General features: G+C 39.7%; 1 protein-coding gene across 2 annotated transcripts in view; it reads left to right on the top strand.

Annotated features, from left to right (window-relative positions):
* Positions 1-27,684, top strand: part of GLG1 (golgi glycoprotein 1) — a 154,674-nt gene that overhangs the window by 73,281 nt on the left and 53,709 nt on the right. Inside the window, exons 2-3 of one of the 2 annotated variants that reach the window (XM_054534126.2) lie at positions 2,532-2,564; positions 25,970-26,056. In XM_054534126.2, coding sequence (XP_054390101.1) covers positions 2,532-2,564; positions 25,970-26,056 — 120 coding nt within the window. The remainder of the gene's footprint in view (positions 1-2,531; positions 2,565-25,969; positions 26,057-27,684) is intronic. The other variant, XM_054534127.2, reaches the window with a different exon arrangement.

Genomic DNA, 27,684 nt, shown 5'->3' with positions numbered 1-27,684 from the left:
GTAGGGAAACAAGTCATTAAAACAGTAATTAATTTGCTAATATAGTCCTGTGGACTCTAAACATGACAATACATTTCTTTGTATGGGGAGCTTACATCTTATTTGACTACATTATTTTGAAAATTCTCCAGTGCTCTAAATTTCTTTCAAGAATGCCCCTTTAATCCAAATTTGTTGTTTAGTAGAAATGAATATAAGTAGAGAAGATTGTGATATTAATTGCCTTCCATCCCTTGTTTGAGAAAGAACTAGAATTACTAATTGATTGGGAAAACTTAAAGGGTACATTTTAAAAGGATAGTGTAGAAAACTGCCTAAGAAAAAGCATTCTTGTAAATAAACTATTAAGAGATATAAGTTAAACTTCAAATTGAGGTGGTGGGAACAGAGTTAAGTTAGGTTGACTCAGCGTGGAGGCTGATTTCTGAGACTGAGAAAGGCACCTTAAAAAGGCATTAAAGTATCTGCTATTAGACAAATAGGGAGAAAGTTCAAAAGTACTGTGTTATATAATATAATCTTATGGTTACCTAGCAACCTAATTAAAATCAATTTTAATATATGTTGTAAGTATAAAAATGAGTTTGTATGTTGCTAATGCCTACTGAATTCTGCAGTGGAATTAATAATTCCATAGGGAAATCTTTTTCTTCTTGAAATAATGCTGGGTGTGGCTACTTGATGTGTTCTGTTTTCTTTATTGCCTTATCTTTATCCTTGAATAGAAAACGTCTGTTTATTTTAAAACTAGCATGTTTTGCTACCTAAATTGATAATATTTAAGTTATAGGCACACAGAATTCAATTTATATAAACAGATTAGAATACTGTGGTAACTCAAAATAAATTGTGCTTTTTTTTTTTTTTTTTTTTTTTTTTTTTTTTGAGACGGAATCTCGCTCTGTTGCCCAGGCTGGAGTGCAATGACACAATCTCAGATCACCGCAATCTCTGTTTCCTGGGTTCAAGCAATTCTTCCACTTCAGCCTCCTGAATAGGTGGGACTATAGGCGCATGCCACCACGCCTGGCTAATTTTTGTATTTTTACTAGAGACAGGGTTTCACCATGTTGGCCAGGCTAGTCTTGAACTCCTGACCTCAAGTGATCTGCCTGCCTCGGTCTCCCAAAGTGCTGGGATTACAGGTGTGAGCCACTGCACCCGCCCAGGAAATGGTGCCTTATTATGGTGTGTTTTATTGCAGTTGTGTCTCCTTTGAAGGCACGAACAAGGAAACTAAAGGAGATATGTATTGCAAAGCTATGTAATATTACGTGAAACCTAGTCCACCCTTTTTTTCTGTCATGGAATTGAAAGTTTTGTTTTGTTTTGTTTTGTTTTTTGTTTTTTGAGACGGAGTCTCGCTCTGTGGCCCAGGCTGGAGTGCGGTGGTGCAATCTGGTTCACTGCAAGCTCCGCCTCCTGGGTTCACGCCATTCTCCTGCCTCAGCCTCCAGAGTGGCTGGGACTACAGGCACCCGCCACCACACCCGGCTAATTTTTTTGTATTTTTGGTAGAGACAGTGTTTCACTGTGTTAGCCAGGTTGGTCTCGTTCTCCTGACCTTGTGATCCACCCAACTCGGCCTCCCAAAGTGCTGGGATTACAGGCGTGAGCCACCGTGCCCCGCCTGAAAGTTCATTTTATCTCTGGTATGTGTATCTGGCTTTACAAAGCAAATGTATCCATAGGAATATATTTCCAAATTTTTTTTAAAAAAACTTTTTGTTATGAATTATAGACTCACAGGAAGTTTCAAAAACAGTACCTAGAGATCTTATGTACGCATCACGTAGCTTCTCCCAGTGGCAACATTAGGCCAATTTAAAAATCATTGATGGGGGCTGGGAACGGTAACTCACGTCTGTAATCCCAGCTGTTTGGGAAGCTGAGGTGGGTGGATCACTTGAGCCGAGAGTTCGACACCAGCCTGGGCAACATGGTGAAACCGCATCTCTATAAATAATACCAAAAAAATTAGCTGGGCTTGGTGACATTGCACCTGTAGTCCCAGCTACTCGGGAGGCTGAGGCCAGGGGATCACCTGAGCCCGGGAGGTTGAGGCTGCCATGAGCCATGATTGCGCCACTGCACGGCAGCCTGGGTGACAGAGGGAGACCCTGTCTCCAAAAAAAAAATAAATAAATAAATAAAAATTGAGCGACTTTCTCTGCACTCTATAATAAATGAATTATAAAGTGTCCTGTAGGGATCCTTATGTCATTGTTGCTTTATTTATTGCTTTAGCATATTCTTCTCCGTTCTCACCATCTTCACGTTGTACCATTGATTGGGAAGGGGTTAAGTCTCATGTACCTTTCTGGTACATTTCTCCCCAACAGCCTAAAAGATATGCAAGCTCCATTTTACTGCTTATGTTGAAGAAGCATATTTGGTTGAATATTCAGATTTCTTGTTTTGAGTTTATTTTGGTGGTGTTTGAAAACTTGAAAGGTTCTATATATATATATATATATATATATATTTTTTTTTTTTTTTTACATCATCTCTTCTTTTTTTTTTTCTTCTAGCCTGAAAATGAAATTTCTTCAGACTGCAATCATGTAAGTATGGATTTTCTGTGATGCGCCATATGTGCTTTATAGATACGATGACAGATTTCGGGATGCTCTTCCTGTTGTTCTGGGAAGTGCTATGTTTTCTTACAGTCTTAATCTTAAAAGGATGACAAACTTTAAGGACCCTAGTAAAATCAACAAATAACCCTTCATTGTAAAAGCCTGCAGGTTCTCCCAAATAATATTTATGTACTTAAATTTTTCTTCAGTTACAGCTACCATGTGAAAATAATTCTCTGCTTATCAAGTTTACAACTTTAGAATTTCCTATTTTAAAGTTCTCTCATTTACATATCACACAGTCATCTTCTATTTGCCAAACACTATAGTAGCACATTAAAAGGAGACTGATGTGAAATCAACTCTGTGCAAAAAGTATTGGGTGCTTTGATAGAAGTCTATACAGAAGACATTGGAGACACAAAAATGAATTTTGTCCAGGTGAGTTGATGTCAGGAAAGGCTTAATAATGGAGATGAAGCTGGGCATGGTGGTTCACGCCTGTAATCCCACCTCTTTGGGAGGCTGAGGCAGGTGGATCACTTGAGACCAGGAGTTTGAGACCAGCCCAACCAACGTGGAGAATCCTGTCTCCACTAAAAAAAACAAAAAGCAAAAATTAGCTGGGTGTGGCGGTGCATCCCTGTAATCCCAGCTACTCTGGAGGCTGAGGCAGAAGAATCGCTTGAACCCAGGAGGCGGAGGTTTCATTGAGCCAAGATGGTGCCGCTGCACTCCAGCCTGGGCAACAGAGCAAGACTTTGTCTTAAATAAATAAATAAATAAATAAAAGAGGTGACACTTGATCTGGGTCTTAGAAGAGGTGTCTATATGTGGCAAAAGTCACTCTATCACATTATAGAAGGTAGATGGGACCGGAGGCTGTATAAGCAGAGACAGATTGGCTATTTAGGTTAACTACTTATTCTTATGAAAACTTAGATAAGTCAAGTACAAAATAAAACTAGAAGAGTACTAGAAGATTAGAGGGAAGGCTTTTCTAAATATGACACAACCCCAAAAGATGTTTTAAAAATATATATCTGCACCTATATCTGATTACATTAAAAGCTTTCTCCCCAAAAAATGTTTTGTAAAAAAGTATTTGCAATGCAGATGAAAAGGACTATATTTTTTAATAGAAATTGCTATTAATAAACATAACAGACATGAATAGAATGTTCACAGGAAAAGAAAAGATGTCCAATAAACAATAAAAAGTTTATTCTCCCTCGGAATCAAAAACATAAAAATTCAACAAAAAATGAGTGCACTGTTGTCATCCATTTGATTAGCAAATATCAAAAATTTGATAAATGGGTACGCACCTGTACTCCCAACTACTTGGGAGGCTGAGGCTGGAGGACCTCTTGAGCCAGGAGTTCGAGGTAGCAGTGACCTGTGATCACAAAACTGCACTGCAGCCTGGGTAACAAAGTGAGACCCCCATCTCTTAACAAGAAAAAAAAAAAGGATAAATACACAGTATTGATAAGGATGTGTGTATTTAAGCATTCTCTAGCCCATAGATCAAAAAACTACAACACATAGGCCAAATCCAGTCTACTACCTGTTTTTATACATAAAATTTTATTGAAACAGCCACACCATTTATTTATGTATTGCCAGTGGCTGCTTTTCACACTAGGATGGCAAAGTTGAGTAACTGCAACAGTGACTATAGGTCCCTCAGAACCGTTACTTTCTGGCCCTCTGCAGAAGTTTGCTGAACCCTGTTCAAGCCTATGTATGGGAATAAAAACAAGCTATAAAACAGTCAATCTAAAATGCATATGTTTTGACCCAGCATTTCTACTTCTATGAATTTATGGATAGTTATACTTAAAAGAATGGATAGAGATGTGTCTATAAAAGGATATTTGTTGTGGCATTATTTATAAAGCAAAGGATTAGGGGAAAACCTCAAAATCCATCAATAGACTGAATCTGACAGAAGAGAAACGCAGAAAAAAGTTGATGTGTGCCTTGGAACTCTCAAAGAGCCAGCCGGGCACGGTGGTCCACACCTGTAATCCCAGAATTTTGGAAGGCTGAGGTGGGTGGATCACCTGAGGTCGGGAGTTTGAGACCAGCCTGGCCAACATAGTGAAACCCCTCTACTAAAAATAAAAAAATTAGCCAGGCGTGGTGGCACACCCCTGTAATCCTGGCTACTCAGGAGGCTGAAACAGGAGAATCGCTTGAACCAGGGGAATAGAAGTTGCAGTGAGATCACGTCACTGCCCTCCAGCCTGGGTGACAGTGAGATTCTGTCTCAAAAAAAAAAAAACCAAAACAAAACAAAAAAAACTCTCACCCAAGGAATAGGAAGGATATCATACTGCTGAAAATGGGGGGACAAATAGTATCCAAAAAACAGGAGATTTGTTGGAAGGTCTGTGTAAGAAGCAGTCAGGACTCTTTAGAGAACAATTATATAACCCAGAAATTCTATAATATAGCATTCATAATGTACCACATGCTATCAGAAATGGCTGGATATGAGAAGCAGGAAGATATCAAGAGATAAAGTAGCCAACAGAGAGAGATCCAGAGAAGAGATAATTCATATATATTGGAGTTATTAATAGCAGACAAGGACTTCAAATAACTAATAAAATAGAGGAAAATAAAATACTTTCCTATAAATAAAATAGAGGAAAATTAAAATGGATGAAAATATGAAGTATTTCAACAGAGAATTAGTCTTTATTAAGAAAATCAATTAGACATTTTTGGACTAAATATAATTTCAGAAATTAAGAACTTATGGGTAGTTTTAAAAGACAGCTTTAGTGGACATAAAAACAGATTCATGGCCAGGTGTGGTGGTTCACGCCTGTAATCCCAGCACCTTGGGAGGCCCAGGCAGGCGGATTACTTGAGGTCAAGAGTTCGAGACCAGCCTGTTCAACATGGTAAAAAAAACCCGTATCTACTAAAATTACAAAATCAGCTGGGCGTGGTGGCAGGTACCTGTAATCCCAGCTACTCGAGAGACTGAGGTGGGAGAATTGCTTGAACCTGGGAGGTGGAGGTTGTAGTGAACCAATATCGTACCACTGCACTCCAGCCTGGGCAACAGAGCGAGATTCTGTCTCAAAAAAAAAAAAGGGGGGGGCAGACAGAATGGGATAGAAGCAGTATTTGAAGAAATAATGGCCAAGATGTTTTTCCAAATCTAATGAGAGGCATTAACCCACAAATTCAACAAACTTAGTGAACCTCAAGAGAAATGCATACTCACTGAACTTTTTTCTTTTTTTTTTTTTGGAGACAGAATCTCGCTCTGTCACTGAGGCTGAGGCTGCAGTACAATGGTGTGATCTCGGCTCACTGAAACTTCCACCTCTGGGGTTGAAGTGATTCTCCTGCCTCAGCCTCCTGAGTAGCTGGGATTACAGGTGCCCACAACCGCGCCCAGCTAACTTTTGTATTTTTAGTAGAAACAGGGTTTCACCATGTTGGTCAGGCTGGTCTTGAACTCCTGACCTCAGGTGATCCACCCACCTCGACTTGCCAAAGTGCTGGGATTATAGGTGTGAGCCACCATGCCCAGCCTAGACACATTATTAACAGTCTGCCAAAACGAAAAGATAAAAAGAAAATTCAACAAGCAGGCAGAGAAAAGGAGACATTCTCTTGAGGGAAGGAAAATGACAGGTGGCTTCTCAACAAAGCAAGCAGTAGAAACTAAGACAAATGAAACAACAAATGTGAAATGCTGAGAGAAAATGCCAACATGGAATTCTATATCCAGCAAAAAAATACCCCTTTAAAAAATGAAAATAGGCCAGGCAACGTGGCTCACCCCTGTAATCCCAGCATTTTGGGAGGTAGAGGCAGGCAGATCGCTTTAGGCTAGGAGTTGAAGACCAGCCTGGCCAACATGATGAAATCCCGTCTCTATTAAAAATACAAAAATGGCCAGGTTTGGTGGCTCACGCCTGTAATCCCAGCAGGCAGATCACTAGATCAGGAGATCGAGACCATCCTGGCTAACACGGTGAAACCCCGTCTCTACCAAAAATACAAAAAACTTAGCCAGGTGTGGTGGTGGGCGTCTGTAGTCCCAGCTGCTCAGGAGCCTGAGGCAGGAGAATGGTGTGACCCCGGGAGGCGGAGCTGGCAGTGAGCCGAGACCACACCACTGCACTTCAGCCTGGGTGACAGAGCGAGACTCCATCTCAAAAAAAAAAAAAAAAAATTAACCACCGCACCTGTAATCCCATCTACTTGGGAGGCTGAGGCACAAGAATCACTTGAACTGGAGAGGAAGAGGTTGCAGTGAGCTGAGATCCCGCCACTGCACTCACCCCTGGCCGACAGCACAAGACTCTGTCTCAAAAAAAAAGAAAATAGGTGTTATCAGACAAGCAAAAGCTGAGAATATTCATCTCCCACATTTGCACACTGTGAGAAATCCTAAATTCTTGAAGGTAAAAGGATCACAAATTGAAGCATGGAAGTAGGAGCACTAGAAGAGAAAAATAATTGATACATATGACTATTATTCTTTCATTCTTTAAGATAACCGACTTGGCCAGGGGCGGTGACTCACGCCTGTAATCCCAGCACTTTGGGAGGCCGAGATGGGTGGATCACCTCAGGTCAGGAGTTCGAGACCAGCCTGGCCAACGTGGTGAAATCCCATCTCCACTAAAAATATAAAAATTAGCTGGGTGTGGTGGTGCACACCAGTAATCCCAGCTACTCAGGAGGCTGAGGCATGAGAATCACTTGAATCTGGGAGGTAGAGGTTGCAGTGAGCCGAGATAGCGCCATTGCACTCCAGCCTGGGCAAAAAGAGCAAAACTCCATCTCAAAAAAAAAAAAAAAAAGAACTGACTTAAGCCAAAACAATAACGGTATACTTTCAGATTATAACATGTAGAATAAAATATATGACAACAGTAGCACAAAGGGTGGGTAGGAATAAAAATATAATTTTACTTTGGAATATTCTTATATTGTACATGAGGTAACATAATATCAATTCAATTTGGACCATGACCAAGTTAAGGATGTATAATCAGGATACAGATTTGTTTCACATAACGATTGTTCAGTTAATGGTATTTAGCCATCATGACTCTTACAAGTTGATAGCACTTTACCCAAAACACTGAATATGCCCTGAGACATTATTGTTTTAAGCAAATTTGTGTGTAGCGACTTACTCAGCACTAGTCAGACTATCACATGGAACAAATTTTAATTCTACCTCATAGTTAGGAGTGCTAAAGGAGTGATAGCAGGAAGTGATCAAGTAGCATCTTCTGTTCCTCTTCAGTGTGTCTTGCACATACAGTATTTCTCCATGTCAAAAAGTGGTTTTTGGTGTTGGTTTTGTTTTGCTTTTTGAGACAAGGTCTGGGTCTGTCACGCAGGCTAGAGTGTAGTTGTGTGATCACGGCTCACTCTAGCCTCAATCTCCCGGGCTCAAGTGATCCTCCCACCTCAGCCTCCTGAGTAGCTGGGACTACAGATGCACACCACCATGCCCTGCTAATTTTTGCATTTTTTATAGAGATGGGGTTTCACTTTGTTGCCCAGGCTGACCTCTAACTTCTGGGCTCAAGCGATCCAACCTTCTCGGCCTCCCAAAGTGTTAGGACTACAGGTGTAAGCTGCTATACCCGGCCCAAAGTGTATTTTTTAAATCTCAAAGATTCATTTACAGGTAATGTCATGAATCTTTCCACATCAGTTTTTTCTAAGTGCCAAAGTTCTAAGGAAAACAATTATCATAAAATATGTCTTCATACTGATACCGAATGCCTGCCTCATAGTCAATCATCTGATTTTACATTACTTTCCAGAGAATGATTCCTCATACTCTGCCTTTACCAACCATCACCAACTCTCAAGTCTTCTCTCTCTCCCTTGGAGAGTACAGTGAACTTTCATTATGTTATATTTTATGTACAAGTTATATTTTACTTTAAAATTGTTTGTTACTTATATACTATTTTCATTTTTCAATTGATAACTTCTGTCTCTGAAAATTGTTTGGGTATCTGGCCAACCTGAATAACTTCTATTTATTTATTTATTTTTGAGATGGAGTCTTGCTCTGTCTCTATTTTGTAGAGATGGGGGTCTTGCTCTTTGGCCCAGGCTGGTCTCCATCTCCTGGCCTCAAGTGATCTGCCTGCCTCAGCCTCCCAAAGTGCTGGGATGAGCCACTGCGCCTGACCAGATAACTTGAACTTCATCACAATTAAAAACTTTTGTGCATCAGACACTATCAAGAAAGTTGAATGGCAGCCTATACAATGAGAGAAAATACTTACAAATCATATACCTGATAAAAGGTCTAGTATTGAGATCATACAAAAACTCTTCCAACTCTAGAATGAAAAGCAAATTTTAAAACGGGCAATGGATTTGAATAGGCATTTCTCAGAAGAAAATATACAGATAGCCAGTTGCACATGAAGAGATGCTCATCATTGTCATTAAGGAAATGCAGGGCTGGGTGGGGTGGCTCATACCTTTAATCCCAGCAGTTTGGAAAGTTAATACTGGAGGATGGTTTGAGGCCCGGAGTTTAAGACCAACCTGGGCAACATACGGAGACCCCCTATCTCTACAAAGAAGAATTTAAAAAATGTAGCCAGGCATAGTGGTGTGATCATGCCACAGCCTGGGCAACAGAGTGAGACCCTGTCTCTTTAAAAAGCAAACAAAAAAAGGAAATGCGTATCCCAACCACAATGAGATATTACTTCACGCTCATTAGGAAGGATGGGTGTAATCAAAAAGGTGGACAATTAACAAATGTTGGTGTGAGTCTAGAGAAATTGCTGGTGGAATGTGGAATAGTGCAGCCACTGTGGAAGATGGAAGACAGATTAGCAGTTCTTCAGAGAGTTAAACAGTTACTATATGACTCATGAGTTCTACTGCTAGATGTATACCCAAGAGAGCTGACACATTTTCACACAAAAATGTGTACATAAGTGTTCATAGCAGCATTATTAGTAAAAGCTCAAAAATGGAAACGGCCCAAATGCCTATTAACTGATTAATGGATAAATAAAACATGATGTAGCGATACAGTGAAATATCACTTTGCAAAAAAATGAAGTACTAATACATGCTACAACATGGATGAACCTCAATAACTGGACTCAAAAGATCACAAAAGGGACACAAAGACAGAAAGAAGATTAGTGGTTTCCAGGAACTCAGAGAAGTGGGGAATGGGAAGTGACTGCTAATAGATACAGAGTTTCTTTTGGGGAAATATTCTGGAATTAGTGGTGATGATTGTACAACCATAACCTCTGAGTTGTACTCTGGAAGGGTAAATTTTACAATGTAAATTCCATCTCAACAGAGTAGTATAACCAGCCCCCATGGAATCACCATACAGCTTCAAATATTAATTCAGATTGATATTGTGTCATTTATATCCTTATGTACTTCCCCTCTCTTTGTATTCATTTGAAGCATAACCCAGACATCATATCATGTCATCTGTTAATATTTCAGTAAATACTCCAAAGGATAAGGACTTCAAAAAAAAAAAGACCATAGTACCGTTGTCATATCTTAAAATACCATAATTCTTTAACATCATCAAATATCAAATTAGCTTTCAAATTTCCAATTTTAGCACCCACCCTAGAAGGGAATTTATTTAATCTGATAAAATGTGGCTATAAAAAGGCCTACAGCAAGCATCATACTTCATGGTGAAATATTAACGGCTTTCTACCCAAGATTAGCAACAAGACATAGTTACTTATTATCACAGAGGTCCTAGCCAGTACAGTAAGGCAAGAAAAAAGAAAACAGGTAATAATTAAAAAGGAAAAAATTAAGCTGTCATTTTTGTTATTTGTTTATTCTTTTTTTTTGTTTTGAGATGAAGTCTCTCCTTCTGTTACCCAGGCTGGAGTGCAGTGGCTCAATCTCGGCTCACTGCAATCTCCACCTCCTGGGTTCAAGTGATTCTCCTGCCTCAGCCACCTGAGTAGCTGGGATTACAGGCTCATACCACACCCGGCTAGTTTTTGTATTTTTAGTAGAGATGGGGTTTCACCATGTTGGCCAGGCTGGTCTCAAACTCCTGAACTCAGGTTATGTCCCTGCCTCAGCCTCCCAAAGTGCTGGGATTACAGGCGTGAGCCACCGCGCCTGGCCTATTATTTTTTAAAATGCACTATCAGCAGAATCATAAATTGTCATTATTTACAAATGAGGTTATTATATAAGTAGAAAATCCAAAAGAATTTATAAATGGACTAGCAAGTACTTAATAGATGAACTTAGTAAAGTCTCATGATAGAAGGTCAGTATGTAAAATTTAATTGTACTTTTATATATTATTAACAAGCCAATTTTTAAAATATATTAAAAATTAATATTATTTTAAAGTAACATAAAGCATCAAATACTTAAGAATAAATCTAACAAAAATGTGTAAGACCGCTCTACAGATAACTGTAAAATATTATTAAGAGAAATTTGAAGGCCTAAATAAATAAATGAGCAGTTGTGCTCATGAGTTGGAAGACTTGGTGTTATAAAAAATGTGAATGTTCATTACATTGACTATAGATTCTGTGCAATCCCATATTTATTGTTAGCAAAATTGCCACGTGATTTTAAAATTTATGTGGAAACACAGAGTACCTGTAACAGCCAAAGCGATCTTGAAGAACCAAGCAGAGAGACTGTACTACCTGGTGGAAGAGTTACTGTAAAGCAACGGTAATTAAGGCCATGTGGTAGAAGCAGATTCATACATAAATGGATACTTGAATAGAGAATCTTAACCCTTACTGTATGCCATTCATGGAAAATCCATTCTGAATGCCCTGCAGATCCAAATGTGAAAAGTAAAACAGTAAAATTTCTAAATAGGAAAATATCTTCATGACTTGGCGATTGGCAAAGATTTCTTAAATGGTTGTATGCCTCTTTTAAAGTATCTCTTGTAGTCCATAAATATATACACCTACTATGTACCCCAAAATTAAAAATTTTAAAAAGTTTTCTTAATTGGGAAACAAAAAGCACTAAGTATAAAGCAAAAAGACTGATAAATTGGTTACTTAAAAATCTGTTTCATTAAAGACAGTATTGCTGGGTTCCGTGGCTCTGGCCTATAATCCCAGCACTTTGGGAGGCCAGAGTGAGAGGACTGCATGAGCCCAGAGTTTGAGACCAGCCTGAGCAACATGGTGAAACTTTGTCTCTACAGAAAATAAGAAAAATTAGCTGGGTGTGGTGATGCAGGCCTGTGGTACCAGCTACTTTGGAGACTGAGGCGAGAGGATCGCTTGAGCCCAGGAGGTTGAGGCTGCAGTGAGCCATGTTCACGCTGCTGCACTCCAGGCTGGGTGACGGAGCAAAGTCCTGTCTCAAATAAATAAATAAACAAGCATACAATATTAAGAGTATGAACAGGCAAACCATCGAAAAGTTAAAAAATTGATAATACATACATCTGACAGTGTATCCAGAATATGTAAAGAAATCACACAGAGCAATAAAGAAAAGCCAGTGGAATAAAAAAAAATATGTAAGATACTTAATCTGCCTTGTCTCAAAGATGACGTCTGAATGAACTAAAAACAATGAAAAGGTGCTTAACTTTGCTTAGTAATCAGGGACATGAAAATGAAAATCTCAGTGAGATACCAGTACCTTGACAGTGCCAATACCGAGTATCTGTGTGAATGTGGAACAATGGTGATAGTTAGCACAGCTAGTGCTTTCAAAGCTGGCTTGGCATTACTAGCTAAAGCATAGCAAATGATACAGCCATTTTACTTCTAGGTGTTTACCCTACACAAATACTTGTATATCTGCCCAAAAGGGCTAAATATTTGTAGCAGCTCACAACAGCCCTATGAGTAAAAGGTTAGCAAAGCCCTTTTCCCATTTTCATGAGTATTTGAATTCTATTAACTTCTTAATTTCCCTTTCCCTTAACCTAATGAGAGTAAAATGTCAACTAAATGCCTAGGCAGCACTGTTTATAATTAAAATGACCCTGATTAGTAAATTTTAGATGGGCTGTGAAGAGCTGTAAATGAATTATAAATGCCCAATCGGGATGCCATGCTTTCATGCTTTGCTGAATGTGGTGACTCTTAAGGCTGGATGTATCCTTTGCAGGGACCCTGGAAACTGCCCAGAGGGTTGTTACAAAGGATATTGGTTCCCATGGGGCCTGAGGCTTCTGAGCCAAGGCACCTCCTTTCCATGCCCCTGTGACTAGACAATAGTCACAACGGCCATGGGGAGAAAATGCCTCCAGATGGCTCCATGAACTGCTGCCAGGACTTACATTGAGGAGGGACAGTTGATGCTGCCCTCCTGGCAATTTGTTGTTATTGCCTTTTTTCAGCCCAGACCTTTCCATAGAACCTCAGACTTTAGCTGCCGATTCCACATTTCTACTTTGTCTAATAGTCATTTCCAGAACGAAACTCTTAATTTTTCTGCCCCTAAACCTTCTCTTCTGTAGTCTTCCCCATCTCCACTAGTGGCTCCTCTATTCTTCTGGTTGCTCAAATCAGAAACCTTGATTCTTCTCCTTTTACACTTCACATTCAATCCATTAGTAATCTTCTGGCTGCTCCTTGAAATATATCCTGAATTTGGCCATTTTCACTGCTATTGCCCTGATCCAAGTCATCATCACATCTCTCCGGGACTTCTGTGTTGGCCTCCTAAGCAGTCTCCCTCCTGCTTAGTCTATACTCCACGCTACAGCTGGAATGATCCCTCTAACATGTTAGTTCATATTACTGCTCTGTCCAAAAACCCCTAAAACTTTTTTTCTCACTGATTAAACTCCCAAATCTTTGTGCCCTGCAAGCGTGCAAATACCAACTCTCTGACCTCTTCTCCTACGATTGTTGCCCCTTGCCACCTCTACTTAAGCCACAGTGTCCTCCTTGCTATTCTTCAGATACTCAGAAAATGTTCCTGACTCGGGACTTTTGCATTTGCTATTCTTTCCACATGGAACATTCATCTTCTGTGGCTATTCATTTTCCTTCCCTTACTCTCTTATGGAAAATAGCACCCCATTCCCCTACTTTCAATTCATCTTGCCCTAGCTTATCACCTGACACATTTACTTGATTATTTATGCCTTATCTTTCTCTCTTTCATAGAATGTAAACTCCTTGAAGGCTGTTGCCCTTTTTGCTCACTGCTGCCTGTCGGTAAAATTTCACAATCCTGGGAATAAACAAAATACCTTAAAGCTTTCAGAGAGAAGAAAAACCCAGGTCAAAATCAAAGTAGTGGCAATTTGAGTAATATACTTCCCATCAGCATTCCTAGAAGCTAGAAGACAGTAGACTAGTGCTTACCGAAAATGATATCCAGTCAAAGTAATATAAAGATATTTCTGGCATGCAGTTCTTCCAAACATTTACGACTCATGCATATTTGTTGTTGTTGTTGTTGTTGTTGTTGTTTGAGATGGAGCTTCGCTCTTGTTGTCCAGGCTGGAGTGCAATGGTGCGATCTTGGCTCACGGCAACCTCCTCCCCCTGGGTTCAAGTGATTCTCCTGCCTCAGCCTCCCAAGTAGCTGGGATTACAGTCATGTGCCACCACGCCCAGCTAATTTTGTATTTTTAGTAGAGACAGGGTTTCTCCATGTTGGTCAGCTGGTCTTGAACCCCTGACCTCAGGTAATCCACCCACCTCGGCCTCCCAAAGTGCTGGGATTACAGGTGTGAGCCACCGTGCCCAGCCACGTGTTTTTGAATAAAGCCCCTGGAGGATGTGCTTAAAGAAAATGAGGGAATACACCAAGGCAGAGAAAGATAAAGAACCCAGTGACTAATGAATCAGCCTAAGAGAAAAGCAAAGGAAATTCTGAGGATGCTGGAGAAGGATGATACATGTACAGAGAAAACAGCCAGTCACTGATGGAAGCAGGAAAATGAAAAGACTACAAGAGGAATGTCTCACTGGACACACTAGAACATTTTGAGAGGAGATATACATTTCTAGTAAAGAGATTGAGGATTAATTAATAATGGGTGTATAGGAAAATAGGCCTATGAAATAAATGACTTAACTGTAGAGCAAACTAAAAGTCATATAGGAAAATAAATATAATATTCTGTGTCTCAGTATATATAACTTTACATAGTCAATAATGTGAATACTGAGTATCTAACAACATGATGATTTAACTGTATGGAGAGGAGTGGGACCAGGAAGACGGGTATGAGAATTCATTCCTCATCTTCTATAGTTTAAGTTACTACAGAATATCTAAAAGTGACAAGTCAAGAAATGACAGTTTAAGCATGTAGTTTAAAAATATGGAGGTAATTAATGTAAGCAAAAAGAATTGAAAGTGTCTGCTTCTGGGGAGTGGGTGGGACTTTGGACAGGGAATTTCTTGTTTTGATTTTTTAAACTAACTTTATAAAACTGTTTGACTAAACATAGCTTTGACTTAAAATTTTAAGGGTAAATAAAAGAGGAAGTAGATTCAACGAGCTATAGACTAATATTTTCTTTTTCTTTTTTTTTTCAAAAACCAGTAACATAGTCATTTATTATCAATATCAAGTATGTATTGCACATAATCGTATGTGCTATACTTTTTTTTAACTATTATACTTTAAGTTATGGGTTACATATGCAGAACGTACAGTTTTGTTACATAGGTATACACGTGCCATGGTGCTTTGCTGCACCCATCAACCCGTCACCTACATTAGGTATTTCTCCTAATGTTATCCCTCCCCTAGCCCCCCACCCCCAAAAGGCCCCAGTGTGTGATGTTCCCCTCCCTGTGACCATGTGTTGTCATTGTTCAACTCCCACTTACGAGTGAGACTATGTGGTGCTTGGTTTTCTGATCTTGTGATAGTTTGCTGAGAATGATGGTTTCCAGCTTCATCCATGTCCCTGTAAAGGACATGAACTCATCCTTTTTTATGGCTGCATAGTATTCCACAGTGTATATGTGCCACATTTCCTTAATCCAGTCTATCATTGATGGACATTTGGGTTGGTTCCAAGTCTTTGCTATTTTGAATAGTGCTGCAATAAATATACATGTGCATGTGTCTTTATCATATAATGATTTATAATCCTTTGGGTATATGCCTAGTAATGGGATTGCTGGGTCAAATGGTATTTCTAGTTCTAGATCCTTGAGGAATCATCACAGTGTCTTCCACAATGGTTGAACTAATTTACACTCCCACCAACGTGTAAAAGCATTGCTATTTTTCCACAACCTCTTTAGCATCTGTTGTTTCTTGACTTTTTAATGATTGCCATTCTAATTGGCATGAGATGGTATCTCATTATGGTTTTGATTTGCATTTCTCTAATGACCAGTGATGATGAGCATTTTTTCATGTGTCTGTTGGCTGCCTAAATGTCTTCTTTTGAGAAGTGTCTGTTCATATCCTTTGCCCATTTTTTGATGGGGTTGTTTGCTTTTTTCTTGTAAATTTGTTTAAGTTCTTTGTAGATTCTGGATATTAGCCCTTTGTTGATTCTGGATATTAGCCCTTTGTCACATGGATAGATAGCAAAAATGTTCTCCCATTCTGTAGGTTGCCTGTTCACTCTGATGATAGTTTCTTTTGCTGTGCAGAAGCTCTTTAGTTTAATTAGATCCCATATGTCAATTTTGGTTTTTGTTGCCATTGCTTTTTGTGTTTTAGACATGAAGTCTTTGCCCATGCCTGTATCCTGAATGGTATTAATATAGCCCACGTTTTCTTCTAGGATTTTTATGGTCCTAGGCCTTACGTTTAAGCCTTTGATCCATCTTGAGTTTATTTTTGTATAAGGTGTAAGGAAGGGGTTTTCTGCATATGGCTAGCCAGTTTTCCCAACACCATTTATTAAATAGGGAATCTTTTCCCCATTGTTTGTGTGTTGTGTGTCAGGTTTGTCAAAGATCAGATGGTGGTAGATATGTGGTGATATTTTTGAGGACTCTATTCTGTTCCATTGCCTGTATATCTGTTTTGGTACCTGTACCATGCTGTTTTGGTTACTTTAGCCTTGTAGTATAGTTTGAAGTTGGGTAGCGTGATGCTTCCAACTTTGTTCTTCTTGCCCAAAATTGTCTTGGCTGTGTGGGCTCTTTTTTGGCTCCATATGAAGTTTAAAGTCGTTTTTTCCAATTCTGTGAAGAAAGTCAGTGGTAGCTTGATGAGGATAGCATTGACTCTATAAATTACTTTGGGCAGTAAGGCCATTTTCACGATATTGATTCTTCCTATCCATGAGCATGGAATGTTTTTCCATTTGTTTGTGTCCTCTCTTATTCCTTGAGCAGTGGTTTGTAGTTCTTGAAGAGGTCCTTCACAGCCATTGTGAGTTGGATTCCTAGGTATTTTATTCTTTTTGAAGCAATTGTGAATGGGAGTTCACTCATGATTTGGCTCTCTGTTTGTCTGTTACTGATTTATAGGAATGCTTGTGATTTTTGCACATTGATTTTGTATCCTGAGACTTTGCTGAAGTTGCTTATCAGCTTAAGGAGATTTTGGGCTGAGACGACAGGCTTTTCTAAATATATAGTCATGTCATCTGCAAACAGGGACAATTTGACTTCTTCTCTTCCTATTTGAATACCCTTTATTGCTTTCTCTTGCCTGATTGCCCTGGCCTGAACTTCCAATACTGTGTTGAATAGGAGTGGTGAGAGAGGGCATCCTTGTCTTTTGCTGGTTTTCAAAGGGAATGCTTCTAGTTTTTGCCCATTCAGTATGATATTGGCTGTGGGTTTGTCATAAATAGCTCTTAGTATGTTGTGATATGTTGCATCGATACCAAGTTTATTGAGAGTTTTTAGCATGAAGGGCTGTTGAATTTTGTCAGAGGCCTTTTCTGCATCTATTGAGATAATCATGTGGTTTTTGTCATTGGTTCTGTTCATATGCTGGATTACGTTTATTGATTTGTATATGTTGAACCAGCCTTGCATCCCAGGGATGAAGCCAGCTTGATCGTGGTGGATGAGCTTTTTGATGTGCTGCTGGATTTGGTTTGCCAGTATTTTATTGAGGATTTTCGCCTAGATGTTCCTCAGGGATATTGGTCTAAAATGCTCTTTTTTTGTTGTGTGCCAAGCTTTGGTGTCAGGATGATGCTGGCCTCATAAAATGAGTTAGGGAGGATTCTCTCTTTTTCTATTGATAGGAATAGTTTCAGAAGGAATGGTACCAGCTCCTCTTTGTACCTCTGGTAGAATTCGGCCATGAATCCATCTGGTCCTGGACTTTTTTTGGTTGGTAGGCTATTAATTATTGCCTCAATTTCAGAACCTGTTATTGGTCTATTCAGAGATTCAACTTCTTCCTGGTTTAGTCTTGGGAGGGTGTATGTGTCCAGGAATTTATCCATTTCTTCTAGATTTTCTAGTTTATTTGCATAGAGGTGTTTATAGCATTCTCCGATGGTAGTTTGTATTTCTGTGGGATCAGTGGTGGTATCCCCTTTATTATTTTTTATTGTGTCTATTTGATTCTTGTCTCTTCTTTATTAGTCTTGCTAGCAGTCTATCTATTTTGTTGATCTTTTCAAAAAAACAGCTCCTGGATTCATTGGTTTTTTTTGAAGGGTTTTTTTGTGTCTCTGTCTCCTTCAGTTCTGCTCCAATCTTAGTTACTTCTTGTCTTTTGCTAGCTTTTGAAATTGTTTGCTCTTGCTTCTCTAATTCTTTTAATTGTGATGTTAGGGTGTCAATTTTAGATCTTTCCTGCTTTCTCTTGTGGGTATTTAGTGCTATAAATTTCCCTCTACACACTGCTTTGAATGTGTCCCAGAGATTCTGGTATGTTGTGTCTCTGTTCTTGTTGGTTTCAAAGAACATCCTTATTTCTGCCTTCATTTCGTTATGTACCCAGTAGTCATTCAGGAGCAGGTTGTTCAGTTTCCATGTAGTTGAGCGGTTTTGAGTGAGTTTCTTAATCCTGAGTTCTAGTTTGATTGCACTGTGGTCTGAGAGACAGTTTGTTACAATTTCTGTTCTTTTATATTTGCTGAGGAGTGCTTTACTTCCAACTGTGTGGTCAATTTTGGAATAGGTGTGGTGTGGTGCTGAAAAGAATGTATATTCTGTTGAATTGGGGTGGAGAGTTCTGTAGATGTCTATTAGGTCTGCTTGGTGCATAGCTGAGTTCAATTCCTGGATATCCTTGTTAACTTTCTGTCTCATTGATCTGTCTAATGTTGACAGTGGGGTGTTAAAGTCTCCCATTATTATTGTGTGGGAGTCTAAGTCTCTTTTAGGTCTGTAAGGACTTGCTTTATGAATCTGGGTGCTCCTGTATTGGGTGCATATGTATTTAGGATAGTTAGCTCTTCTTGTTGAATTGATCCCTTTACCATTATGTAATGGCCTTCTTTGTCTCTTTTGATCTTTGTTGGTTTAAAGTCTGTTTTATCAGAGACTAGGATTGCAACCCTTGCCTTTTTTTGTTTTCCATTTGCTTGGTAGATCTTCCTCCATCCCTTTATTTTGAGCCTATGTGTGTCTCTGCACGTGAGAGGGGTTTCCTGAATACAGCACATTGGTGGGTCTTGACTCTTTGTCCGATTTGCCAGTCTGTGTCTTTTAATTGGAGCATTTAGCCCCTTTACATTTTTTTTTATTATACTTTAAGTTTCAGGGTACATGTGCACAACGTGTAGGTTAGTTACATATGTATACATATGCCATGTTGGTGTGCTGCATCCATTAACTCGTCATTTAACATTAGGTATATCTCCTAATGCTATCCCTGCCTTCATTTCCTTATTTACCCAGTAGTCATTCAGGAGCAGGTTGTTCAGTTTCCACGTAGTTGTGCGGTTTTGAGTGAGATTTTTAATCCTGAGTTCTACTTTGATTGCACTGTGGTCTGAGAGACAGTTTGTTGTGATTTCTCCTCTTTTACATTTGCTGAGGAGTGTTTTACTTCCAATTATGTGGTAAATTTTAGAGTAAGTGCGATGTGGTGCTGAGAACAATGTATATTCTGTTGATTTGCGGTGGAGAGTTCCATAGATGTCTGTTAGGTCTGCCTGGTCCAGAGCTGAGTTCAAGTCCTGGATATCCTTGTTAATTTTCTGTCTCGTTGATCTGTCTAATATTGATGATGGGGTGTTAAAGTCTCCCATTATTATTGTGTGAGAGTCTAAGTCTCTTTGTAGGTCTCTAAGAACTTGCTTTATGAATCTGGGTGCCCCTGTATTGGGTGCATTTATATTTAGGATAGTTAGCTCTTCTTGTTGAATTGATCCCTTTACCATTATGTAATGGCTTTCTTTGTCTCTTTTGATCTTTGTTGGTTTAAAGTCTGTTTTATCAGAGACCAGGATTGCAACCACTGCGTTTTTTTTTTTCTTTTGCTTTCCATTTGCTTGGTAGATCTTCCTCCATCCCTTTATTTTGAGCCTATGTGTGTCTTTGCAGGTGAGATGGGTCTCCTGAATACAGCACACTGATGGGTCTTGACTCTATCCAATTTGCCAGTTTGTGTCTTTTAACTGGGGCATTTAGCCCATTTACATTTAAGGTTAATATTGTTATGTGTGAATTTGATCCTGTCATTATGATGCTAGCTGGTTATTTTGACTATTAATTGATGCAGTTTCTTCATAGCTTCGATGGTCTTTACAATTTGGCATGTTTTTGCAGTGGCTGGTACCAGTTGTTCCTATCCATGTTTAGTGCTTCCTTCGGGAGTTCTTGTAAGGCAGGCCTGGTGGTGACAGAATCTCTCAGCATTTGCTTGTCTGTAAAGTATTTTATTTCTCCTTCACTTATGAAGGTTAGTTTGGCTGGATATGAAATTCTGGGTTGGAAATTCTTTTCTTTAAGAATGTTGAATATTGGCCCCCACTCTCTTCTGGCTTGTAGGGTTTCTGCAAAGAGATGTGCTGTTAGTCTGATGGGCTTCCCTTTGTGGGTAACCCGACCTTTCTCTCTGGCTGCCTTTAACATTTTTGCCTTCATTTCAACCTTGGTGAATCTGACAATTATGTGTCTTGGGGTTGCTCTTCTTGAGGAGTATCTTTGTGGTGTTCTCTGTGTTTCCTGAATTTGAATGTTGGCCTGCCTTGCTAGGTTGGAGAAGTTCTCCTGGATAATATCCTGAAGATTGTTTTCTAACTTGATTCCATTCTCCCTGTCACTTTCAGGTATACCAATCAAATGTAGATTTGGTCTTTTCACATAGTCCCATATTTCTTGGAGGTTTTGTTCATTTCTTTTCACTCTTTTTTCTCTAATCTTGTCTTCTGGCTTTATTTCATTCATTTGATCTTCAATCACTGATATCATTTCTTCCGCTTGATCAAATCGGCTATTGAAGCTTATGTATGCTTCACGAAGTTCTCGTACTATGGTTTTCAGCTCCATCAAGTCATTTAAGCTCTTCTCTACACTGGTTATTCTAGTTAGCCATTCGCCTAACCTTTTTTCAAGGTTTTTAGCTTCGTTTTGATGGGTTAGAACATGCTCGTTAAGCTCAGAGAAGTTTGTTATTACCAACCTTCTGAAGCCTACTTCTGTCAACTTGTCACATTTGTTCTCCGTCCAGTTTTGTTCCCTTGCTGGTGAGTTGTTGTGTTCCTTTGGAGGAGAAGAAGCATTCTGGTTTTTGGAATTTTCAGCCTTTCTGCTCTGGTTTCTCCCCATCTTTGTGGTTTAATCTACCTTTGGTCTTTGATGTTGGTGACCTACGGATGGGGTTTTGGTGTGGATGTCCTTTTTGTTGATGTTGATGTTGATGCTATTCCTTTCTGTTTGTTAGTTTTCCTTCTAACAGACAGCCCCTCAGCTGCAGGTCTGTTGGAGTTTTGCCGGAAGTCCATTCCAGACCCTGTTTGCCTGGGTATCACCAGCGGAGGCTGCAGAACAGCAAATATTGCTGCCTGATTCTTCCTCTGGAAGCTTTGTCCCAGAGGGGCACCCGCCTGTATGAGATATCTGTCGGCCCCTACTGGGAGGTGTCTCCCAGTAGACTGACTGTATTTTCAAGGAGCTTGACTGAAGGAAACTTTTCCCTTCATCCCCTAGCCCACACCCTAATCCTGTAATTACTTTATTCTAAGTATCTCAAGTATATCCCATCTTTTTTCATTCAAATAAGTTTTTGCCTCTTGGTCTACTAACCTGCCTAAATCCTGCCCTTCTACAGTGTAATCAGATGTTATCTTTTGAGTTCTTTGGTTAAAATTATCCATTAACCTTCCATTTCCTTTAAGATAAAATTCAAAACCTTTAATATGAACTGCAGTATTCAATGTGATCTGACCCCTGCGCCCCATCTCATCTTTCATACCTTCAACTCCAGCTATTCTGAACTCTGTTTCCATAGGTTATCATTTATTCTTTGTGTCCTTTCTACCTTTGTACACTTAGAAGCGCAGTCTCCATCAGTTCATCTGACTAAATTGCTTCTTATCCCTGAGGATCAAGCCCAGGATGACTGGACTGCTACCGAGACTCCCTGTCCCTCCTCTTACCACTCACCGAAATGTGTTCTGTAAAATCTCCTGCATGCTTGTTATCACATTTATCACACTATATTTTTATTGTTTATTTTCTTTCCAACCTGACTCTTCCTTCTTTTGTCCTCCTGTGGTTGAGCTTCTTGAAGTGCTGAGACAATGGCCTTTTTTTTTTTTTCCTTCCTTCACCTTTCTCATCCCCATTACCTAGAAGGATGTTCAGATTATAGTAGTTACTCATTACACGTTTGGGATGGGTGAGCAGATAGATTCATGGATGAATATCTTAAGATTTGAGGCCAGGCGCGATGACTCACGCCTGTAATTCCAGCACTTTGGGAGGCTGAAGCCAGCAGATCACGTGGTCAGGAGATGGAGACCATCCTGGCCAACATGGTGAAACCCCGTCTCTACTAAAAATACAAAAATGTAGCTGGATGTGGTGGCGCACCCTGTAATCCCAGCTAGTAGGGAGGCTGAGGCAGGAGAATTGCTTGAACCCGGGAGGCGGAGGTTGCAGTGAGCTGAGATCGCGCTCACACCACTGTACTTCCAACCTGGGCGAAATTTTTTTTTTTTTTTTTTTTTTTTTAAGAGGGATTCTTGCTCTGTCACCCAGGCGGAGGCTTCAGTGAGTTGAGATCGCGCCACTGCACTTCAGCCTGGGTGACAGAGCAAGACCCTGTCTGAAAAAAAAAAAAAAAAGAAAGAAAAGACCAGAAAGTAGATTAATGGTTGCCAGAAGATGAGGGTAGAGAGGATAAAAGTGTGACAGAATGGGTATGGGCTTCTGTTTGGGGTGATAATGTTCTATAATTAGGCAATGGTGGTTGTTGCCCATCCTTGTGAATATAGTAAAAAACCACTGAATTGTACACTTTAGAGAGGTAAATTTTATGGTATATGAGTTATATCTTAATTTGAAATGAACAAAAAAAAGATGAGATACAGTAAAATGTTTAGCATTTGACAATACTGTCATGGTTCTTAGGGAAGAGACTTGTTCATAAGGAAATATATGCCTGTCAGAACAAGTAAGTTTTCAAATTAAAAGGTAAAGACATTCAAAAAATCTAAATGGTTATCTAAACATCTGTTGGCAGAAAATCTATTTCTAGCTCAATTGTAGGACATCTGACTTTGCATTCGATAAAATAGTAAGGAAATATTCTGCTTATAGTTTTAATTTTTCTGGCCTTTGTTACTGTTTGTCCTAAGTTTTTGAGATACCGGAAAGCTTTTCTTTTCTTTTTTTCTTTTTAAAAAAAAAAAAAAGGTTCAAATTATTCTCCTGCCTCAGCCTCCAGAGTAGCTGGGATTACAGGCATGCACCAGTACATCTGGCTAATTTTTATATTTTTAGTAGAGACCGGGTTTCACCATGTTAGCCAGACCAGTCTTGAACTCCTGACCTCAGGTTACCCACCCACCTTGGCCTCCCAAAGTGCTGGCATTACAGGCATGAGGCACCATGCCCGGCCTAAAAACTCAATTATTGATGGTAGCCGAGAGATTAGAGCTTTTACAACTATGTTTTTGTTTTTGAGGAGGGAGGAGAAGAAATCCTATCCATCCTTTGTGTTTTCTTCAGATCTTCCTCAGCACTCATACAGAATTAACTGCATGCTTCCATGTCATTCCTAATGTACTTTTTATATGCCTCTATCCTTCTAAAAAGCAGATCTGGTTGTATCACCCCCTACTTTCTCTTCTGCGACTTCCCGTTATTCTTGGGTTAAAGTTCAGTCATGGCTTACAAAGGCTTTCTGTTCTGGCCTGGCTTGAGGCTCCTGGGTCAGTCCTCCATTGGACTTCTGGTTCCCTCCACCCCTTGCTTCCATGGATGTGGTGTCATCTGCCTAAAAAAGTCTTCTGCCTACCCTTGAATCTGGCTAACTGCTGCTAGCCTTTCAGGTTTCATCTTAGCACTTTCTATGGTAAATCTTCCCTGACCAAACTCCCCATCCCTCCCCAGTTTGGAATATTCCTCACCTATACTGCTGTGGTACCCAGTGATGCCATTAGCCAATTACTTGATCATACTCCCTGCCATTGACTACGGCTGCCACTGGACAGTCTTTGTCCTTCTCCTTATGTTTTATCCACCAGTTCCTAACACTGTGTCTGGAACATAGTATGTACTCAGTAAACATTTGCTTGTTTCCTCTAATAGCCTATCTGTGAAACGCCTTGCCAAGCAGATGTTTAACTGAATCAGTGATTGATGACTGTATTTTTTTGTCTAGGAGTATATAGTAGTCAGAGAGGAATGTACCCCCCTCCAAAAATAAATACATACATATGTCTTCATGTTCTACATCATCCAAAGTCTCTGCTCTGTGTCACCAACTAAACAATTTAAGGCTCATTTTTGCTACGTTTCAGAAATTGGATCACTTATCAAAATCTTTTTATGGAAGCTTTGAAGATAAAGTAATATTTAGTCATTATCTGTAAGAATAGGCTTTAGATATTTTCTAGTGTAACATGTGTTAAAACAGTTGTATAAAGTGGACCTTATGGGCTGGGCGCAGTGGCTCACTCCTGTAATGCCAGCACTTTGGGAGGCCAAGGCGGGTGGATCACCTGAGGGCAGGAGTTCAAGACCAGCCTGAGCAACATGGAGAAACCCCGTCTCTACTAAAAATACAAAATTAGCCAGGCGTGGTGGCACATGCCTGTAATCCCAGCTACTCGGGAGGCTGAGGCAGGAGAATTGCTTGAACCCAGGAGGCAGAGGTTGTGGTGAGCTGAGATCACGCCATTGCACTCCAGCCTAGGCAATAAGAGGGAAACTGTCTCAAAAAAAAAAAAAAAAGTGGACCTTATAGTGTATGTGTCAAGTGTTTTAAGGGAATGAAGAGGCTGGGCACGCTGGCTCGCACTTGTAATCCCAGCACTTTGGGAGGCCAAAGCAGGGGAATTGCTTGAGGCCAGGAGTTCAAGACCAGCCTGGCAACACAGTGAGATCCCATCGCTACAAATTTTTTTTTTTTTTTTTTTTTTTTGAGACAGAGTCTTGCTCTGTCTCCCAGCCTGGAGTGCAGTGGCGCTATCTTGGCTCACTGCAACCTCCGCCTCTGGGGTTCACGCCGTTCTCCTGCCTCAGTCTCCCAAGTAGCTGGGACTACAGGCGTCCGCCACCACGCTGGCTAATTTTTTGTATTTTTTAGTAGAGACGGGGTTTCACCGTGTTAGCCAGGATGGTCTTGATCTCCTGACCTCGTGATCCGCCCGCCTCGGCCTCCCAAAGTGCTGGGATTACAGGCGTCAGCCACCGCGCCTGGCAATTTTTTTTTAAATGAATGAATGAATGAAGATAAATATGCCTAGAAACTAGAGCCTGGGTGACTTTCCTCCATGAAACTGATCTATGAAAGCACTGTTGATCGTGAGATCCGAGACTGAATCCACGAAATCTGAGCTTCTGGATTAGACTTCTTGGTTCAAGCAGAATTTAGCTCATATAACCTATTTATATTTTCCTTGAAAACCTTACCAAGGATCTTAATTTTTCATTTTTTCTAGACTTTTTAATGGTTTTTAATTTATAGCTCTAAAAAAATTGTCATTTAAGAATCGCTTGAACCCGAGAGGTAGAGGTTGCAGTGAGCCAAGATCACGCCATTGCACTCTAGCCTGGGCAACAAGAGTGAAACTCTGTCTCAAAAAAAAAAAAAAATTGTCCTTTAGTAAAAACGACAAAAGTATATCTGAATAGTCATCGTTTTATTTGGCTTGCATTTTTTTCCTTTTATCTAGGAATGTGATGGCATTTTATCCTACTTTGTTTGTTATCTGATGTGAATATGCTTTGTCTGACTCTGTATAATTGGCTTTTGTCATTTAACATTGATAATAAATTTCATACTGTTCTAACTGGAGTTTTTCTTTGTTTTGTTTTATTTTTCCTCTCATATCTAGTTGTTGTGGAATTATAAGCTGAACCTAACTACAGATCCCAAATTTGAATCTGTGGCCAGAGAGGTTTGCAAATCTACTATAACAGAGGTAAGTTGTGAAAGAATTTTGTAGATATCAGATGGCTTAGAGGAGAAAATTACCAGACCAGCCCTTATGAGAAGAATGACTCAGTTACATTACTTTTCTTAGAATTCACATCTGTCTTGGCTGAAAATTAGGAAGTTAGGGGGTGTAATTAGACTCTTTTTGTTAACATCCACCTACACTTACATTAGGATACTATTGATTGAGGCAGTTGGAAATCAGGTTCTATTGGCCTCAAAACAGCAAGTAAAAGTGCTGAGGTATCAGTGCTGCTCTCACACATTGGACAACATGCTGTGTCTGAAGCTTAATCAGCCTGGTTACAGGAGGTCTGTCAGCATTCCTGTTTTGGCTATGCAGCTGGATCAATTGACCCACAGAGGTATATACTTCAAATAATAGGAGTTAGTGTTAAAAAGGTTAAGATTTTAAAAATTATTTATCTTGGCCCAGTGTAAACAACAAATAATATTAGTGAAAATTGTGGTACTTTAAATTTCTTTTTTTTTTTTAACGGTTTTTTTTTTTTTTGAATCAGTAATAGAAACTCCAGAAAGCCAGAGTTTCTGCATACTGAAATACGAGAATCACAGAGAAAACAGTTGCTGTTTTTCCACCCCAGAATTAACAGTCATAGATCTCACATCATATTAATTTGTCCTCAAGCTGGCCCTATTGATGAATTAAGTCAGGGCCACATTCTTCAGAGCTCTTAAGGAAGACCCTGTCTCATCCAGATAAGCCATCAGCCTGTGTTCCTTGTGTCATTATGAGGACTCGTAGAACCTGTTTTCTCAAACTTTCTAATACTAGATCAGTTATGTTTTATTCTTTTAAAGCAGTGACCCCTCATATTTACCCTGGGGCTTCTGAGCAGAAAGGTATATCATTGAAAAATTTATCTTTAGCTCCTAGCTTTCATATTCTACATCTCAAACTCCCTTAGCTAGCTATAGGACTAAACCTCTAACTTTAAAATATCAAGGGCAAAGATGTTTGCTTAATAACAAAACTAAATACTAACAAAGAAATTATTCCCAGGCTTGAACTTTAAATGTTTGTATTTTCCCTCTATATTGTGGTACTATACAATTATAAGTAGATTTTTTTTTTTTTGACACTGAGTCTTGCTCTGTCGCCCACGCTGGAGTGCAGTGGTGCCACCTTGGCTCACTGCAACCTCTGCCTCCCGGGTTCAAGCAGTTCTCCTGCCTCAGCCTCCCAAGTAACTGGGATTACAGGCACATGCCACCAGGCCTGGCTAATTTTTGTATTTTTAGTAGAGACAGGGTTTTGCCATGTTGGCCAGGCTGGTCTCAAATCCTGACCTCAGGTGATCCACCCGCCTCAGCCTCCCAAAGTGCTGGGATTACAGGCATGAGTCACCGTGCCCGGCCATAAGTAGTTTTTTTTAAAAAACACATTGGGAGAGATACATATATACACACCCACATGTGTTTGTTTTGCCCCATTTTGTGTCCCATTAAATACATACCAGTTTGATTGGCCCAGGGAAATTTAGTTGAGTATGTACATATTCACTAGAATAATTTCACTCTTTGCATTAGGCTGGCTTCCATATAATGTGTGTGTCACGATGGTCCTCTGTGACCTTTTGGGGTGTTCTAGTT

The sequence above is a fragment of the Pongo abelii genome, chromosome 18 (genome assembly GCF_028885655.2).
Source record: "Pongo abelii isolate AG06213 chromosome 18, NHGRI_mPonAbe1-v2.0_pri, whole genome shotgun sequence".
Lineage (NCBI taxonomy): Eukaryota > Metazoa > Chordata > Mammalia > Primates > Hominidae > Pongo > Pongo abelii.
Note: the sequence above shows the minus strand (reverse complement) of the source record. Positions and strands in the feature narration are given on the sequence as shown.